Source organism: Battus philenor, unplaced genomic scaffold (assembly GCF_028537555.1).
Source record: "Battus philenor isolate CCGP_79_NKW_IND1 unplaced genomic scaffold, ilBatPhil1.0.hap1 SCAF_29, whole genome shotgun sequence".
NCBI classification, from domain to species: Eukaryota; Metazoa; Arthropoda; class Insecta; order Lepidoptera; family Papilionidae; genus Battus; species Battus philenor.
The window spans coordinates 7,350,786-7,372,243 of NW_027181692.1; the positions used below are offsets into that span (position 1 = coordinate 7,350,786).

Genomic DNA, 21,458 nt, shown 5'->3' on the forward strand with positions numbered 1-21,458 from the left:
TATTTTTTAATTATATGCAACTACTTGCATCGAACGTAGCGTGCGTCAATCGACTGCTAGCGCCATCTATTGACAGTCCGAAGTTACATTACTGCGAACAATATATATATACATATATATATATACATACATACATACATGAAATTTGGTACTTTTACGTTAGACGGGCGCAAGCAAAAACTTACCAAGTAATATATAATCACCCCTAATATCTCTGTCTCTATCTACAATCATATATTTTGGGCCATTTCATTCAACCAAAGTAAGTTTTAATAATTTCAACTATAAAACGCCCACTGCTGGATATATACATCCCCATAAATAATCCTACTTGTATGCGAGAAACTCGTTAATTACGCCCACAGTTGGAGACCACGCTTCAATTGTGATTTATCTTTAGTAAAAAAATTCTGAATATAAATTTTTAATTACAACTGACAAATATGCAATCACTTTTAAAAGAAAAATATATTAATGAAATAGAAATTCTAAAAAAAAGCTTATTAACGCATCGAACACAACCGCCTTCGCTCGCGTTCGGTTCAAGACTAATGACTTGCGCCCGTCGAAATTAAAACTACCCACAATTTTAATAATAACTGTCAGTCTATGACATTTATAGACTGTTTAGTTTTATTTTTATATATATTTATATTTGTCAATATACATTTACGTATGGCGTCATAAATATATTAAAATTTCACATTTTAAAATTTTAGAATTTAAATCACTTCCCTTTCACTTGATTAAAGTACGGTTGGAAACACATTATATTTACCCTACCACTTGAATATATACAAAATGGCGGAACTTAACATTTTATATAACACTATTTAAATTAGTACAATACGGTAATTACTCTTATAACACGGTAGATTGGATTCGCGTTATAGGAATACGCGTTGTACGAGAATTATTCTATTCTAGTAATATGATAGACACTTAAGAACAATATATGTCTCGTAATAAAAAAAAATTAAATAAATTTCAAAGTCATAAAGTGGTATATAAGGGACATGAAATCGCGTAATACGAAAATGCGTTTTAAAGTTACCGTGTTATAAGAGGTATTACTGTATTTATATGGAAATATAATATATATTAAACAATCTAAATTATTACAAATCAATAAAACGTTATATAATATATAAAATCTTAAAGATTTATAAATATGCATAAACGCAATTTTAATATTCTAAACTAAACTCAACAATAATGATTATAAGGAAATATAAAAAGATTTTCGTTATCATATTTAATAAACAGAAATTATAATTCATATTTTAAAACATATTTAAACAAAAATAAATTATAAATTGTAATATATTTTATTTCGACATACAGCTGTCGAGTGGTCGCCATCTTGAATTTTGAATGGGTCATGTTTTATTTTAGTGCTTTACACACATGCTAAAATATTTATTTCAAAACTTTTAAAAATATAATTGTGCACTAAATAATAATATAAATACTACGTATGTAGTTCATGGAATAACAAAAGAAAAATATCTATATGTATCATTTTAAATATTATAATCAAAACAATAAATCAAATATTTACGGTCTAAATTTTTACTTCGTTATAAAAAAGGAAATATAAAAAGATTTTATTAAATTAAATCAACACGATTAAATAAACAGAAATTATATTTTATATTTTAAAACAAAATTAAATTATAACTTTTAATATATATTATTTTGACATAACAGCTGTTGCGAGGCCGCCATCTTAAATTTGGAATCAATAGTGATGTGTGTATTTTTTTGTATCGATGTTAGTGCTGTGCTTATATGCTTAATATACTTGAAAACTTTAAAAAGTATAATTTTGGACTTAATATTTTTACTTTGTACGTAGTTTCGGTGGCGTAGTGACGTATCTGCTATTTTAGGTATGAAAATGAAGTGTATTGAGGTCGATACATTTCTCCTTACGCTAGACGGGAGAGGCCAGTCGATTTATTCGATCCAATCGTCTCCACCAAAGTCCACGTTTTCAGAAAACGAGGATACGTTGACCTGTGGAACAGAATCTAATGTAACTGAAGACAGATTATAATCTACAGGGTGATTTGTTATAGGTATAAAATCTTTAAAGGGATGAATACCTCATTTACTGTAGTGAAATGAAGTCTTCATTTTATTACATCACCGTCTTCTTCCCCGTCGAATCTCCCTTAGATCCTTAAAGGTTCACCTGGACTATTTAACCTAGTTGCTACGCTGATTGAAATCTCACCTCTTCCCTCGTGGGGCTGTCGCTACTGAAACCGCCTCCCAGCGCGTAGCCTGCAAGACCACCGGCCGCAAGCGCACCCACACCTAATCCCACAGCTGCGCCCGTGCCCAATCCACGCCGTTGCGGTTGCTGATTTACATATGTCGTCTCATAACCCTGAATAAAAAAAGAAAATAGAACTGCCACCAACCATATTTACGATTCGGAGACATAAACGCTCAAGGATTTCAAATCCATTTGCTGGTGAAAACTACAGGCGTCCAAGGACGAACATCTGAAGATGGATAGGAAACCATGGTACTCAAATATTTGCCGACGATGCCTAATGGTCGTATATGTGAACGTGAAGCAGGTCCAAGACCCTGGGTATCCCAAAATGTGAAAACCAAACTCCAACTCATCCCCACTCGTGGGACTTGAGGGTCCTTGAGGGGGTGGGTGCACGGTGTTAACCCTTAATAGCCTGATTTACGAGTGATTTTTTTTTATATTACTGTGTTTGCTTGAGGGTCTAGATGAAGGGAAAAATAGTTTTTTTTTTAAATTTCGTTGGAAAGAATATTATACAACAGTAAAATTCGTACAGCCAACTTATAAAAAAAACTAATAGTAATGTGAACATTCGATTTAAAAGATTGGTATCAAAATTAAAACTCTAGGCTATTAAGGGTTAAAAGCTCAAAGCGATTCAATGATTTAACAATCTAAGATATTATTTAGTAAATACGTTCACGTTACTTTAAGAGATAGTCATCACGAAATTAAAAAAAAATCTAAATCAAAAGCACCGACGCTAATGTTTGTAGAAAAGAAAGAAAAAATCAGTACCTCAATAGTTTCAACGAATTGTGTTTTCTAATATCAATATATTTACTTTAAATCTATAAGAGATAAGTAAGAAAAGGACCAATATTTAGCCACTTCCGCACATGCAGTGGTAGTCGTGCAACAAATGCACCGCCCGCCAGCCCGCTGATAAATGCGTATGCGGCAAACAATGCGAATCACACAACCGCCACCGCCAAATTACTCAACACGTGTTTCACCCCTCCACGGGGCATCTTCAGGAGTTATGTTACTTCGATTAGGACTCTGTGTTTGGCACTTTGGTCCTTTTCTTACTTAGGATGGACTTCCGTAAGGTAACGCCTGATTCCATTAAATATAAGAGAGAAGTAATTCTGACATGCCAGATTTACTCCGACTAGCTGGCACTGCCATCAGAGAAGTTTTAAGATTAAAATACTTACACCGGATGTGAAACCTGTAACAAAGAAATAGTATATTTAATTATAAATTCTTTTATATAAACTATATACATATATCTTTATATGTCGACGTTGATCGTCTTGTAAAATTACAAAGTTTTTTGGCAACTTGATTTTGACTGTATAAACTCAAAAGCCAATTTGTGGCAAATATATTATATAACTCTTTACTTTAGGTTTTTCAATAAAACAAACGAAATTCCATTGAAACTTATTTTTCTTTTGACTAGTACATTTATAATGGCCTTGTGATATTTTATCCACAATATGCCTGCCTTTTATCTTTCACATGTTCTATCTTTCCTTTGCAAACCTTCCATAAATCTCTTTTCTTCCCTCATTTACATTCCCTTACCATAAATTTACAGATTTTTACGACTAAATTTCTTATATGACAGAACTTTGATGTTTCGACCGGCGACCATAGATGGCGCCAGTTGCTTGAAGACGTATAAAAGGAGCGCCACGCGATAGAATCGACATTAATACAGAAGACTCCACAACGACAGGACGTATACAAATCCTAGTTTTACAATTAAATTTAAACATGGAGCGTTGTTCAGATGGTAGAGCGTTCACTTAGTATACATAGTACCGGGATACCCGGCCTTTCCAAATAATATTTCTCCACCCCAACCTCCTAATAGCGAACTCCACTCGCTACTCCCCCTGTACCTCCTTCCGGAACCTAGTAAGGCGTCCTAAAGACGTCCTTACGGATCCTATCACAGGGTTACCACAACCCACTAGCTACACACCACACGCTTCAGACACTTGAACTCTGCAAGCGCTAACTCAACCTCTACATCGACCACTCCACTGATCACCGCCCACCGCACGAAAAAACGCGTGCGATGATCAAAAACCAAACAACACTATCCACCGTCCGTCACCTAAACGGCGAACAGCGTGGGCGATCCGAGGTAGGATCAGTATCCTTTCTTACTGCCGAGTGGTCTATGCTGCCGTCCAAACCATCACTGCACACTCGGAACACGAACAGCAACACTGACTCGACTGAAAAAGCCTCGTCTCTACTGACTCTTCCTCCATCTGAGTGTCTAATGCAAGTTATGAAACCCGAATGCTTTAGTTTAGTATAGTTCACAGACCCTTCATCACTCCATCACTCATTTCCGAAGCCTTAAAAGCCTTAGAGCTAACGGCAAAAACTTTACAAATACAATACAATAAAATTTATAAACCTGTCGGCGGTTGGGATCCGTCCTGAATCCACCGTCAGATTCATCCATCTTGTACAGTTAATCTGGGCATGGTTAAACTTTAGCTCCGAAATAAAACCTCACGTTTCACACTGACAAGGCTTTAATTATATTCCGATAATAAATTAAACAAAACTATGTTAATTAGCGCCGATGAAATCAGATTTCGGTAGGACGTGTGTAATTCGCATTGTTTGCCGCATTTATCAGCGGGTTGGCGGGCGGTGCACTTTGTTGCACGACTACCACTGCATGTGCGGAAGTGGCTAAATATTGGTCCTTTTCTTACTTATTAAAATTAATTATTTCCGAATGATATGGACTATTCTATTCCAGTAGAAAAAATAAATTAATGTAACATCGTAATGTGATCAAAAAGTGAAATTATCAATTCAAACTCCCGGGCATTAGGAAGGCAGGTACATTATTTTCCCTAGGTCTGTAACTATCTATAACATTTGCCAACCGTCTATTTGTCAAAAGCTAAAATATTTGGCTAAACCCAAAGCATTTTAAAGTATGCCCCGTGGAGGGGTAAAACAAGTGTTGAGTGGTTTGACGGTAGCAGTTGTGATTCGCTTTGTTTGCCGCATACGCATTTATCAGCGGGCTGGCGGGCGGTGCACTTTGTTGCACGACTACCACTGCATATGCGGAAGTGGCTAAATATTGGTCCTTTTCTTACTTAGGATGGAAGTCCAGTGCGGAAGTCCGCATAGAAACGCCTGATTCCATTAAATATTTTAAAGTATGTTTTGTGTCTCAATCGCATCAAGTTTCTAGTCGATGTCATACTGCAGGTACTTCACGACTTTTTTTGGCCAAAAACTCGTCTGATATCGTTCCACAACCACAGTATTCCTTATTTAACTCCGTGACTTCTGGCTGCTAACTTAAGAGGCTCATGCAGATCGAGGATATTATAACCGAAGGTCTTAAAAGCTGTGCCAGAAAAAGACCATTCCGAATATTTCGATGACTGGAAAAGGCGTTAAAAGTGCGTTCTATTCGACGGTGATTACTTGAAGGTGATGAAATTTTTTTGATCACAAAATTATTTCAAAGTAATCACTTTAAATGTAATATTTATTTGTCAACAAAAACTTATTCAATTTCAAATCACCATGTATACTACGGGATTATAAAAAGGAATATTAAATAAAATTCAAATCATAAATGCAATTCTGTATTAAATATAATAAACAAAAAAGGTGCGTATATATAATCTTTTCTAATATAGCAACACTGAACGTGTTCAAACCGCCAACCAAGACTTATACTTACAAAAAAAAAACACAGAAAAAAAAAACATAAATGAGTTCTATTACACGATTTTCATTTTATTAATTAAATAACAATCATTAATCTAAAATTTAGAATAATTTTTTTTTGAGAAAAAATTTACTATAGGACACAAGTTTTTCTTTATTTCTATTATCAAAGGCAAGTATCGAAATATATCATATAAATTAAAATGATAATCATACTATATTAGTCAAAATCTTATTTTAATTGCAAAAAAAAAACAATCGCAAAATCAACTGGCTCTATGTAATGAATACCTTTGCCCTAAAAAAAATATAGCAAATTTCAAAATTAATAAGACACTGTAGTTGCCTCAATGTAACTTTAAGCTTATATTGTTTATTAATAAAGTTAAAATTGAATTAGATTTTTCTACTAAATAATCAAATTTAGTCTTAAACATTTTTATAAGGGCACAGAATAATAAAAGCACCATTTTAAATATATTCCCGCCAAATTTTGACACAATTTTTTTTTAAATGTCTCCTTAATGGAACGAAATGGTCAATGCTTTTTAATACTCTTATATTTGTTTAAAAATCTGGACAATATTCAACAATTCCTCCTACAACACGGTAGATTATTTTCTTGTTATATGAAAACGCTTCAACTCATAAAAATGGCCGAAGTAACTCTTTTATATGGTTCTATATAAATCCATGTCAATTTATTACAATACAGTAACCTCCCCATAACACGGTAAGTTATTTCTTACTATGACCTCGTATAACGCGTCCTGTAGAAATGATTCAAGGTCAGCTTACCTCGCTTAAAGTGAGTTTAAATCTAATGTTAATGATGTGCTTTTAAATGAAAAATCTCAATATATGTAAAATCAGTACAAAACACTAAATATCGTAGTACAGACTGATAACTCGGGTAATACCCACGCTCTAGGGGGTGGGGATAAAATCGCGTAATATGAAAAGTCGTATGTGCACCGCGTTATACGAGAATTACTGTATTTATTTGTAAATATACAAGAAACTTTAAATATAAATCTATTAAATGTATAAATCAATATATTTACCAGTAAATGTGACATGAAACTACCGTGTTGTAGAGAAATTACCAAATAAACACAATTTATAAGAAAGCAACAAAATATACTTCCTATATTTTTATTAATTATCTATCGAAAATAAGTGAGATACGAAGTAGTCGAATGTTGCCAACGACAAAATCAAAATTCCTACCGTCATAAAAGCTACCAATTTTTTTTTTGGTAAATAATCTATTAGAATATTCTAGAAATAGTAATCTTATAGACAACAATCACACGAATAAAAAAAACACTTATATATGAATATTAGAAACAATTTCAAAAAAATAATAAATTCTTCTCAACACTGCCTTGTAGTTTTCATAGTTCACCTGAAAAACATTGATACAATAGAATACATTTAAACACTCACATATAGAATATAAATACATTTAAAAAACTTTTAAGTTAAACGGTTTTTTGACACCCATATTGTGGTGGTTGTGGGAAAATGTGTACCTAGTCCGCCATATTGGAACGGCGTCCATCTTGAATTTAAAATTTTTACATAATCATCGTGTTTTACTAGTGTAGCCCTTTCATTTGATACCCATATTGAGGGGGTTAAGGAAAAATATGTAATCCGCCATTTTGTATCGGCGGCCATCTTAGATTTATAATGTTATTGATTTTATTATATTGTATTGTCATCTAAATTAAATGTGTGTACCAAATTTCAGATCAATCTGACAACGGGAAGGTGCTTAAATTTCAATTTCTAATTTTGATCCAAATAAATAAATTCCATACGGGTCGAGCTAAATAAAACCGTTTAATAAGAATGCTTATATAAATAAATTAAACGTTGGCTAAGTATGGAGAACACTTTTGTAAAGTAAATCTGAAAACAAATGCACGTATATACATACACGCACTGTTGAATAGTCCATTATATTAACATAATAAGCTACCACCTCTTTGGGAAGCTTATCTGCAGAACAGGCCAGAAAATCAACAGTAGCTCTTTCCAAATTCATTTTAAACAATTTTTGATGTGTACATATATCAACCATGTAAATGAGACAACAAATCAAGTTAGACGTGAATTTTAGATTGAAAACTAAGGAACGGGATTTCTGAGATATCTCGTGGAAATTTGCTATCTATAAATACACTTTGAAGATCTACAAAGGATTTAAGAGAATATTCTTCCATTCAAGAATTTAAACATCTTTCTACTGAGCACTCTTTTGCTATACTTCATCATCCATATATGACAAGCTAAATATATCATCACCAAAAGTTGATTTAGACCAGTGATTCTCAAAGTGGTCTATAACGACCCCCAGGGGTCTATGACAACCTGCAAAGGGTAGACCCCTTCAGCGAAAAAAATTTGGAGGTCCAAGAAATGAAAATGGGGGTCCTCGATAGTGGATCTCAACACATACACTGATAGTACCTATTTACTTACATCATACTATCTTATAATATCAAAACAGATTGAATTGACGCCAAATGTTGATAATTTATTATTAAAGCTTAAAGGTTCATCCTTCTCACTAAAAATATTGACTTATTGCTTATGTTATTTTATTTATGTTTATTTAATGTTACATATATTTTACATAACAGATACAAAATTTCATTTTGAGTAGTTTTAATTTAAATTCAATTAATAAATGTATCAATTAACATGTGATTTTATTTAAAACTTTTTAACACTAAACTTCACTACAGTTAGAAATTTACAGGAAATCAATATCAGGTAAGTAAGGGGTCTACCCAACAGGGAAAAACATGGCAAGGGGTCTACGACACAAAAAAGTTTGGGGAACTCTGATTTAGACCAAAGTCTATGGTCAATATGGGTCGAGTGATGACAGTTGACCGTAGATGGAGCAATGCTCGGGAATACTCTGGAAGGAGAGGAATCAGGAGTTCCATAGACGATGAACGCACCAACCGAAATTGCCAAGATTGGCAAGTTGATATGGTAGTGTTCAGACCACTTAGTAGGTCTGAAGTTGAGTATGGGCAAACTACCGTGTTCAGGTCGTTAGAAGACATTGGATGTAGACCGCTTCCCACCAGTCCTGCTCAAAATCCATACAGAAGGCTCATGCCCAGCAGTGAAAGTACTGCTGAAATGTTATTGATATATTTATTCAGCAACAGTTCCATTTTCACGATGATGGTTTTTATATGCAATAGGTATATCAGGTTATATATATGTGATCACCATTCCAATTTCAAACTGCCTAACTTGCATTTGATGACTTGTTTACCATATAATTCAAAGTGTTATCGCTGAAAGGATTCGCAAAATAAAATATGTAAAATAAATTTATTATAATTCACAAAAAAGAAAAACATAAAACTCTACCTATTCTGCGGTACCCACTGCAACTGCAAACCCATCAGTAGAAGCCTGCAGCAAAAAAAGAAAAACGGTTGCCAGTTTAAAAAAATAAAACTACCAAATTGGTAGAAATCCATCACCGACCGCTACCAAAAATTATAAATGATTGCAGTATATATGTATATGTAACAGTGATAAAGAAATATATATGATAGAAAATTAAAGCGATAGAAATAAAGGAATACGTGAAATAATATTGCAATTAATGTATTATAATAAAGTTCACGAAGTTATACAAGGTTTTTGCGCTATAGGTGTAAAAATCATTTAAACGTGTGAACATATATCTCACCTCATCTTAATTAATGTCACATACATTATTTAAATCTATTAATATAGTAATAAAACGCGTTTTTTGAATTTAGAATTGCCATATATTAAAATTAATTTTTATTTACTATCTGTGCCCGCAATGTTTGTACAGTACCCGGCGATAAATATTTTACATCGTCCTTTAGAAAGAGACAATCGGCTAATTTCGGCTTCGTAGAGCGTTATCTCTGTCGCACGAAATACAAACAGTCCGGTATCTATTAGGAGCTGTACAACAAGAATCATTTGCTTCGTTTGATAATTATTTTTATTCTTTGTATAAAATACACCAACCTTTCTATAAGTGGCGGCTTTAGGTTGGAGTAAAATAAAATACAAAAAAACATATTCACATTATGTTCACCTACTTAATTATTTAGAAGAATTACAACTGTACTTAATAAACACCATTATACACATTGTTAAAATGAGACATTGTAATAAAAATAATAATAATTCTTATTCTCAGTTACTTCCATTTCACTATCTGTGCTCTCAAAGAAGTCAGTTTTTATTTATTTTATACAAATAATAAAAATAATTATCGAAAAAAAAAACAAATGATACTTGTTGTACAGCTCCTAATATATACCGGACTGTATGTATTTCGTGCGACCAAGATAACGTTCTACGAAACTGAAATCAGCCGATTGTCTCTTTCCAACGGTCGATGTGCAATATTTATCGCCGGGTATTATACTGCCAGATGTCATTGGCCTTGCGCATTCCAATAGAAAAAAAAATATGTAACATGTGTTATCTCAGAATATTAACTTAATAAAGGGATAATTGGAGATAAGTGTAAAAGCTTTTCGCTCACAAATGACTACATATATACAGTAATACCCCGCTTTACGCGACCCCGTTATACGCGGTTTCACTATAACGCGAATTGCAAATTTCGCGCTCAAATACCTCGAATTACGCGAAAGAGTGCGTATAAATATAATGTAGTCATCAACTTCTCTATGGTGTCTTGACCATCTGTCAAACAATTAAAAACAGTGTTGGGTGTTATGAACGTATTTTACAAGAACGTAAACAAAACGTTAACCAAAAGACAATAGATGTATTTTTCCGTAAAAAATAAGAGTATGTATCGCATAAAGTGTTCCTAGAATTAAAGTGATTCATTAAAATGATTTGTATTTTTTTGTAATAATTTTTGACTATGTTTAATCATAAACCTCGTTATACGCGAATTTCAGTTAACGCGATTTTTTTTCGAACGTATCCCTCGCGTAAAGCGGGGTATTACTGTAGATTACAAATTTAACTGCATATGTAAGACTTCACAGCAAACAACTGACACAAAAACATTGTAAGTTATTTTTCATTACATAATTTTAACTGCCCATTTATAAAACACAAAACAAACCGAGCAAAACACACAATGTAAAATATAGATATACTAAAACTTACCTCTCCGAGCAAGTTCACACTTCACTCGCGATAATAATGCACAAAAATGTTTTAAACAAAAACACTACGAGAGAGAAAACATAAATTTTCTTTTAACGTTCATCTATACGTAATTATTTTTTTTTTGCATTATTATTATTAGCACGGGTTAATAATTAAAAATATTAATTATCGCATGCAATTATTGATTAGTAGCTATATGTAAAATTGATTAAACATAATACAGATAAGTAAAGAAAATGTCAATTTTTTACCGCCAAAAATAAAAAAAAAATTATATTTCAAATGTCAAAATCGATCTGCAAAAAACGTATAGTTTACGCCTATTAAAATTAACATGAAGATATTGTTTTCAATTTTACCGCCAAAACGAAAAAAATTTTATTTAATATAGATTACAAAGGTCAATGTCGATATATATTTTAAATTTTTGACAATCATAGCAATGTACCAAAATTGAACAATTCGCTCTTATTTTACCGCCAAAACGATAAAAATAAAAAATAAAAAATTATAAAAGTATTCATGTCATATTAGTACAAAAGACAATATTGAACTATTTACCGTATTTAAATATTTTATTTACGTATTTTAAGATATCTGTGTATAAAAAGATATAATCTGTAAATATAGAAATACCAAAATGAATTTATATTTCTGTTGGTTACGTTCTAAATTGACGACTTTACATAATTCATGTTTTTTTAAAAGGTTTCCTGATACTTTGTTAAAAATTAAAATTTAAAATTCGATTTGTACTTACGACATCAATAAAAATTGTGAAAGCAATCGTTTAGTTTTTGTGGCCTCGATCATTTAAATCAATGTTTCCAAAAGCCCTCTCACCATACCCACCAGTATTATCTTTAAAATTAGTTATTTTTTATTCATTAAAATTGAAATACATAATTCATAGCCGAAACAACACGAGATGGGATCTGACAATATATAAATGTAAAAAAAACACTAGTTTATATATTTCTTTTAATAATTTATAAACAGATTCCATAGTAAACGCCGATCATACATTCGTCGTAGTTTTGGACGTACTCCATAGATGGCGCTGTTTTCAATGGCAGTTGACAGGTGAAAAATTGTCGTCGAAAAATGGCGGGATTTTAAAGGAATTGACAGTTAACGTAATAAGATTTAAATATCTTTTTCTTGTTTTGATGTAGAATAGTGATAGGGTTAAAAGATGTAATTACTGTAATACAAGTATAAATGTAAAAACTATTTTCAGAATAATATTATAGTTAATTCCGAATAAATTTCTAGAAATTACCTTGCGTATTAAGTTTATAATGATAAATTTATTTTTGTCATTTACTAAATTCAACTGTTGGAGACAAAAATAATTTAAATAAACTATAGAACTGAACTTGTTGATACTTCAGGAAAATATATCACAATATAGCGTTCACATAAGATAGCATTGTCATGCTGTAAATATAGTCACAATAATTTGTTTAAATTTATTCTTGCATGGTCGAATTCGACCGTTTTGAATTCGGATACCGCCATTGTTATTACCGTCGTCGTTGTATTTGGAGTAATTTTTTAGTGTAAATATATACACAGGTGGTAATTTCAAATCACTGCTAGATGTGTATACTTCAAATTTCATGAAAAGTTAGAACTAGTTGACATTCACCAATGTGTTTTGCCGATGATGACATGAGACATTGTTATTTACAACCGGCCTTATGTGGTCAATTCACATAAGAACCAATCACCGAAGTAGCTCGAAGAATTGTTTGTTTTAAGTGGCAGCGGACTGAGGAACATCACTCGTGTCTAGCGTCGGGCCCCATAGGTTACCCAGTCACCACGAGCCGAATGACCCTTCCTTAGAGGACTGATGGCATAGTCAAGGTCACAGGCAGAAGTTGGTGCAGAGGATGTCCATTATACCCGACATGATGGAGGGTAACCCTCTAGCATTGCTCTTCTGAAACTTTAGCCTCATCACACTCTTTGGAGAACATTGTAAAGTTAATAATTAAATTTAAAGTGATTATAAATTAGTGTATATATATACAAAAATTATTAAATACTAGAAATTAAACAAAGAACTTACAATTATATCTATATATACATTGTATATATAATCATTAGTAGGAAAATGTTACTGCGGCAATACCGGAGTTAAACTCTATATTAAACCTGTCAACACTAACCCCAATAAATGAAAGCCTGTGCCATTTTATATGCCATGTTATTTCAAAGCACCAATAAATACTACCGTATAGTCAGAAATCCACTTACCCTGAGGTGCACCGTATCCAGGAGCCCCGTACACTGGTGGCGGAGCACCATATGCTCCATATGCTGGTGGCTCCGACTGTAAATAACAGTAAAATTGTGAACTCTTAATTTATAGCAGGGATGTTAAACTCAAAAGTAAATTTAAATTTTGACTGAAATATATTTGCCAATGATCAGATGGTGTGAATAAAGCCTCAAGACATGACAATGTCTAATGACCAGTAAGTAGTTGTTGGAAGAGCTGCACAAGTTGTAGAATATTATATTTATATACCAATACCCCGCTTCGTAACGTTTCGTTATGCGTTTTTTTCGAAGTTGCGTCGCTGCTTAATTAGCACTAATTTTCACTGCGCGTCGTTAGATTTTCGAGGTTGCGTTGTTTTGGGTTCGAGTCTTTAATTTTTTTTCCAAAATATGGCAACACTTTTGCTTCTAATTGCGCCATGCCATCAAAACTCGGGGATTCCCTTTCTAACTAAAAATCAACGCAATTTGAATACAGTTTTATTTTCAATTTGTTTTGCTAATTTTAGAGTTCAGTTTCAATTACGTAGTGTGTTGTGCTTTTTTTTAAAAGAGAATTATAAATTTATATAAATTTTTAAGTGTTGTTTCTGGTTACAAAAAAGGTAAATATTATTCCAATTTATTTATTGGCAGAGTTATATTATTTTTGTCTTTTAAATGTTTACTTTGTTTAATTTTCTTTTTTATTCGTAACCCTGGAACCTATCTTCGATCTTTACATGGTTTGCTATAGAAAATCTTAATTCACTTTGCTGCGTTACAATTTGCGTCTTGTTTTTTTGGAACGTAACCACGACGAAAAGTGAGGTATTGGTGTATATATACCCTGAACTGATCATCCAGCTTGGAAAGTCCAACTTTAGGAGAGAGATCACTCGTCAAAACCAACAATACTGTGGTTCGACTGCTAGCGCCATCTATTGACACTATAATATAACAAGCGTCATGAACGTCATCTAGTATCGAGTATTAAAAACTTTTTTCGTATTTTACGACAATAATGTGTGTTAAAAGTAAAGCGAGTTTGTTTATAAAATGTAAATTGTTTATTTATTCTAACAAATCAATTTATCAGATAGCACACAGTTTTACCAACATTTTATCAAGTCTTCGAAACAGTCAAAGTAGTTTTATTCTCTTCAATTGTTTCCAACATCCACTTTTAATTTTTCTGAATAGCCAGAAGTAATAGCCAAATCAAATGAATATGGTGGAATGGAATAATATGAATTGAATCAAGAAGAGTCCTCGAAACAGTGGATAAATATCCTTCTTGCTGTACAGCCTTCAAGACCTTGGATTCGGTTTTTATTTCCTCAATCCATATATATAAAAAAAGTTCATCAAATGTATTTGTTTGGATCGAGAACAATGCACCAATTTTTTTTATATATTGAGGTTGCGGAAGGTTAAAACAGATTAGAGATTTGAAAATTAAAATATGTCTCTACAATCATCACATACCATGAACACCTGTGATGGGGGAGGAGCCTGAGCACCTTCGAAAACGATATACTGCAACATCACGTCACCGTCGACCGCCAGATGAGATATACGCTGATACGGCAAGCGATGGGGGAACTCGCAGAAGTGGACACCGTTTAGTGCCACCTGGAACATGGATGACCTGGTTAATCTCTATACATCCAATTCCTCCTTCATTAGCATATCTGCATTAATGATCTATTAAAAAAGTAATAAAGTTTTTTATAATGTTATTTATTAAATCCACCATATACATTTTAGCTATTCACATAGATTTCTAATAGGACAGAAGCTGTACCCAATGTCTTCCAAGGACCTTGAGGTCTGTTAACATGGGCGGACATGTCTTCCATGATCTCCACTACAGAAGGGTGTGGCTTTCAACTTATAAATCCACAGTGCTATATCAATTGCTCCCATTGTTCTACATATCTCCTCTTTACTTAATTGATCTCTTATAGATATCACAAGCATCCAAGGCCTGCTGAGAGACCTTGTCAAGACCGAAGAGACGAACTGATGGCTTAACTATGCCACAAAGTTCCCAAAAATCAACCGATCAACAGTAGTGATGGATGACACAGGAGGTGTTTCCCGATAAGGGTCAGGATTCAAAATAATTTATTTAAATACACCACCTGGGCCCACATGCATGAGGCTCTCTCCAAACATCACCACGGTGACCGATTTTGCTTTGTCAGTATCCAATGGCTTACCAGTGAGAGTCTTCAACATGATCGTTTACAGCCCGGAGATCCCCTTGTATATACCAATGGGTAAGACCAGATCTCTTATCGCAGCATATTCGGACTCAACACAGTGAGTAATGGACAAGTCATGAGGGGTGCCAACAAGCAATATGCAATGCCTACCATAAACTGCCAGCAGTAAAAAAAACAACATCTGTTTGGAGTAGGTGTTACAGACAGTGCTCTGTGCAGGACGTGCCTAGAAGAGCCAGAGACTGCTACCCACATACTACTTCAGTATCCATCTCAGATCACGGAGGTGCCTCCCAGGGATCAACAACATCAAAGGTCTACTGGTATTTCTTGAGGAGTAGAGTGGTACGAGTAAGATTAACTCCAACACAAAATGAGAACGCTGCTGCTTGGTTGCAGAATCCAGCCCGCACAAAGACAAGACAGACTATCCACAACCTTGACTATGTCATCGATCCCCCTAGTGGGGGCCTATCCACAACTAGAAAAAACTTATGTTTAAATTAAAATAACACAAAGTTTTATTTTCACCTTGATGGACATCGGCTCACACAGCAGCAAAGCCTCGAAGGCTTCGCCCCTAACAAGCGGCATGCCGCCAGCGGTGTCCTCTACTCCCCAGCTCATGGCAGTCAAGTGGTTCCTCACCACGCACATCTCCATGAAACGGAAGTTGAGGTGCAAAGCGATGTCATCACGGGGATCCGTGTTGGGACCACACTGCAGGTTGATAGCAAACCTGGAATCATAAAACATCTAGTCAATATTCACACATGATAAATATTAAGTCATTCTGTTAAACCAGTGATTCCCAAAGTAGTCTATATTGACCCCTGGGGGTCTATGACAACCAGCAAGGGGTCTACGTCAGCGAAAAAAAAATTAGGGGTCCATGAAATAAAAATGGGGGTCCACGATAGTGGATGTCAACACATACACTGATAGTACCTATTTACTTACATCATACTATCTTATAATATCAAAACATTTACATTATTTATAAAAGTAATATGAAGTATATATTTAATGTTATTCTATTTATAGTTTATTTTATGTTTATTTAATGTTACGTATATTTTACATAACAGATACAAAATTTTATTTGAGTAGATTTAATTTAAATTCAATTAATGTGTTTTTAAGTTTTTAACACTAAACTTCACTACAGTTAGAAATTTACAGGAAATCAATATCAGGTAAGTAGGGGGTCTACCCAACACGAAAAAACATGGCAAGGGGTCTACGACACAAAAAAGTTTGGGGAACTCTGTGTTAAACCAATAGACATAGAAACAATTTTAATATACACCGATAATATGAATATAAAACTTACCTCTGTGCACCGTGAGGCACATTACCCTGGAACCTGATCATACGTCCAGGGTACATTCCTCCAGGGATGTGATAGACGCATGGTACTTTCTGCAATTCAAACAAACACAATATTAACTAGCATCAAATATCATCGCCTTATTTATTCCGCATTTGACAATATCAGAAAATTTAACTTCAACCTATTCATAATGTCTTAATTATACTATCTCCAAAGTTCCAAACCCTTAGAATATAGGGTAGATACAGAACATCTGCATAACGGCAGGAACCTGTTTATGGTAGGTTTTGTCTCCACATCTCAACAGCAGTATACTTTAGGGTGAGTGCCTCATGCGCTCGCACTCCCTGACTCTCGAAATAGGTGTGATGTACGTAAGTTGGCTATGATGTTATCCAGATATGGTACCAAAATTTTTGGCACAATCACGGGATCTAGCCTGAACAATATTCACCTGCGGTGGGTATTATCTAACATATAACCTCTAGCTGTGCAAGCAAGTACCTGAGCTGAGGTAAATTGCTAGTTACCATTAAATATCATATCCAAAAGACATCACCAACAACACATGCTGGTAAAAAACTGAGGTTTTCGAATAAGATGTTTTGGAGCTCCCCGAAAGCTGCCCATCCTTGTTGGATTTGGCAGGTTGTCTATAGCTATTTCACTTAATTTATTTAACATAGCATAACAAATTTTTAACAACTAATTGGTAGTTCCACATAACACATGATTTGACTTCCGTTCTTATATCTTACATCGAACATGACTTAATTCTTGTTTTGTGAAAGTACTCTACACGTGTTTCATCCCTCCACGGGGCATCCTCAGAAGATGTTACACCGACCAGTGCCAAACACCAAGTAATCCTGACATTACTTTTTTAGGTTTCAAATGATGTCAAATATTTGACAGATGTTAAAACTGTGTTTTGGTATGGAAAAGATATTGTTTTTATTGGTTTCGTTAGATATAAATTTTTTTTTTTAATGAAAATCCCTTCTGCTGCGTTTTAATTATTATTTATGTACTACTGTTTTGTAGGTAGTTAATGCTGCTAGCCCCGAAGGCTTTAACTGCATCGATAGAATTGAGTACACAGAATGAAGGGAAGGGTCAGTTAACTGAACGCTGCTGACCATCAATGAGTAAACTCAGGGTGAGTTTTTTGCATGACTATTGTTATCTCTGTTGGCGACCATGCAGGACGATTGTTATTTAGTGTAATACAAGCTGTTCCTTCCGCTTGTAAGAGCCTATATGCAGATGCTTTATCATGATTATGAATCAAAATATCAAAAATGAAATATAGCATCAGATGGTGACAACAAATTGAAATAAACATATTACATAACTTACAGAATTATTTAAATATGGTGCAACTATTGAACTTGGTGATGCTCCAACTATCAATAGGGTGACAGCTTTATTTTTTTATGTGGTTTTGATTTGATCATTACACAGACCAATTTGTACCATTCTCAATTATGCAAAGACGGTACCTGGCCAGAGACACTAAACAAATTTTCAGTGAAATTGCAGGTCAACAATGTGTTAAATGAAGCTAATGTTGTTAGTCCTGGAGGCTTTTAAAGCTTCGACTAATGAGTCCAGGAACTGAAGGAATAACTGGTCTATAATCATTTATTTATCATCACAATTGTGAAAAAAAAAATTGCAATAAAACCTGCTCTAAAATTATTATAAGGAGTTATTTTAACACAAAGATAATTTTAAGGCAATTATCCAGTCCTACATCGATTAAAAAAAAATCATTTTAATATTTGCAGCACCTATTAAAGACAAGTCTTAAAATATTTAAACTGGAACCAAGGATATATTAATACCGATTTCATTATATAACCAAGAGGCAGACTGTGACATCAATAATATTTTAATTTTAAATCATGGTTCACAGCTGCTTGGTTTTGGTTGAAGTTGATTCTGTCAGCCCGGGGGCTTTTACAGCTTCATCAACTGAATTCAGGGTGCTGAAAGGTCCATGAACTTAAAAAAAACAAAAGCTGAACAAACTTCAGTTGTACGAAGTCAATCACACATAGTAAACCGCTCTACTCGAGTAGAGCTGTGTAGTGTTGATGTATACACAGCTTGGGATGACAGAGTGGACCACAGGCGAGCGAAGGAGGGATCCCGATCCAACCTCAGCTCGCCCATGCTATTCAGGGTTAGGGAGCGGATGGCCATCCCCAAAAACAATAAACCTCATTGACTTATTACTATCATGATTTCATACATTAGACATCCTAGACATAAGCTTTCCCCATGGATTTCCCATAGGACAAGTTAAAACTGACCAACATCAAGCATCTTTCAAATACAGAAAGTCGGTCCACATAGTAGCTGGACATCCTATACTGCACTTCTATGTTTGATACACTCCAGAATCCTAAAACTGCAGCTGTTATCAGTTCCTAATCATTGGTTGCATAATATTAAAATTTGGGACATTAATTGTCCTAAACCTACATACCACCAAAATTACTGCTAGTTCTTTAAGCTCTTCTCCCAGCATCAACGCTTTCTAAAGTGGTAGAAGTATAATTCACCAGGCAATAGCAGTGGACTTAGTCTAGGTTAGGTGCCCTTATGTAGAAATGCTAAACTAGTATTAAGGACAAGTCACAGCCAAACCCGAGGTGCCCTTGTAGGAGCTTTATCCCTTTATGGAGTCCTCCGAAGCAATATAAGAATGCGGCCTCCCATTCCAGTAAAATAATGGGTGATAAAATAGCTGTGATATTAGAAATGTAAATTGTGATATACATAGTAAGAAAATAAACAGAAATTAAAAATAAATAAATTGTACAACTCATTGTAGATCTCTGATCTGAAGGCGAAGAAAGTGGAGGAAAGAAATAAATGATATGTGAAAGAAATTTGAGGAAACATATTGAGAAGGACTAAAGATGTGTATAAAATTCAATGAAAATTCTTTGAAAAATTATAACAAATAAAAACCCTGTTCGTCCTAAAGGACTCTTGTTCAACTTTAAGAGTTGGGGCCAATAAAAAAAAACAGTTAAATGCGGCCGAAGCCAAAGCTCTTCTGGAAGCCCTCAAGTTTTGTTATCTTAAAAGAGGTCATAGGCTAAGCACCCTTTGTCACTCTGCCACTTTAAACAAACAAAATCAGTAATTTCTTTATAACTTTTTAACTTTACTATTCTTATTAACTTTTTTATTCAATGCCTCCAAATGTCTTACCATAGCACAAACGATTTTTTAAGGAAATGATAACATACACAAGTTTAGGAAGGAATTGCTCTAAATACCTCCAGATGAGCTTTTTTTTAAGTTAAATTATATTAGGAGACATAAATGAATACCATCAGTGAAAAATAAAGTATATTTTTGCAAATTATAAGTAAATGACAAATAAGCATCCAACATTAAAACTTGCAAATAACAATGACACAACCCAGTTAGGTAATTCTTTAAAGAATAATTAGCATATTTAATATATTTCGTAATCTCATTACGTCGAATTATTTAGGAATTACCGGTATAATATACGTAAAACTGTGACATAGATAATGTTACATTTACAAGAGAGAGTTATGTACTTAATTATCGTTTAATTAGTGTTACTACTACAATTTAATGGTATATTGCACAAGAGGAAAATATACTTCGACGAATAAACGTGACAGTCGACGCAGTAGAGCCGGTAAAGCCTTGAAGCACCATTAAACGTTCACAAAAACCGTTTATATCTATCCGTAAATGGTTTCCGATAAAACAGCGTCGCGCATTGTGTTTACACGGCAAATAATACCCGTGTACAGCGTCCGCGCCGCCCTTGAAACAACTAAAACCGTATCCTATTTTCTTAAACCACAAACAAGATATGTACGTAGATAAATACTCACCGGATCGTATATTGGTGAAGCGGCCATTTTCGGGGCTTAAAGATGTTTAAATTCTGATAAAATTCACAAAGTTTACACCTGTACGCTATGGATACGGGGCTTGCATTAATAAATTATCAGTTTTAACAACCGTTACGGAGCGAAAGATTACTTGTGAATGCGTCATACGTCATATGACGAAAGAATACGTCAAATGTTGTTAGAGCTTAGCGATATCGATTTACAACTTTATTTTTAAAAGAAAAAAAATCGATTTTTATATTATATACGTGAACACTATTAAAATATCAAAATCTACATATCTATATCTTATTTTTTAATACGAATGAAACGGAAAGTGGATATAGTACAAAAAAAACATTTCGGTTTTCGGGATACAAATATAAAATAAAACTATAAAGATATAATTTGTAATTAAGTATTGTTCGTACGTTTTCTCGATTAGTTGCACCGTGACGAACTCTCTTGGTGAGGTGGAGAACACTCTTCAATGCAACTTTATGCATGAAACGCAAACATAAGTATTTATATGGTTACACCTCAATCTACTGGAT

At 33.8% G+C, this 21,458-nt stretch overlaps 1 protein-coding gene across 1 annotated transcript; it reads right to left on the minus strand.

The window, feature by feature from the left end:
• Positions 1-1,575: 1,575 nt before the first annotated feature.
• On the minus strand, positions 1,576-21,067 carry LOC137926212 (galectin-5-like). Its single transcript, XM_068769786.1, has 8 exons — positions 20,905-21,067; positions 17,012-17,100; positions 16,210-16,417; positions 14,936-15,082; positions 13,442-13,517; positions 3,490-3,503; positions 2,240-2,395; positions 1,576-2,019 (listed from the first exon to the last, which is right to left on the minus strand). The coding sequence occupies exons 1-8, from the start codon at positions 20,929-20,931 to the stop codon at positions 1,960-1,962; spliced, it is 777 nt and encodes a 258-aa protein (XP_068625887.1). The 5' UTR covers positions 20,932-21,067; the 3' UTR covers positions 1,576-1,959.
• Positions 21,068-21,458: the final 391 nt, after the last annotated feature.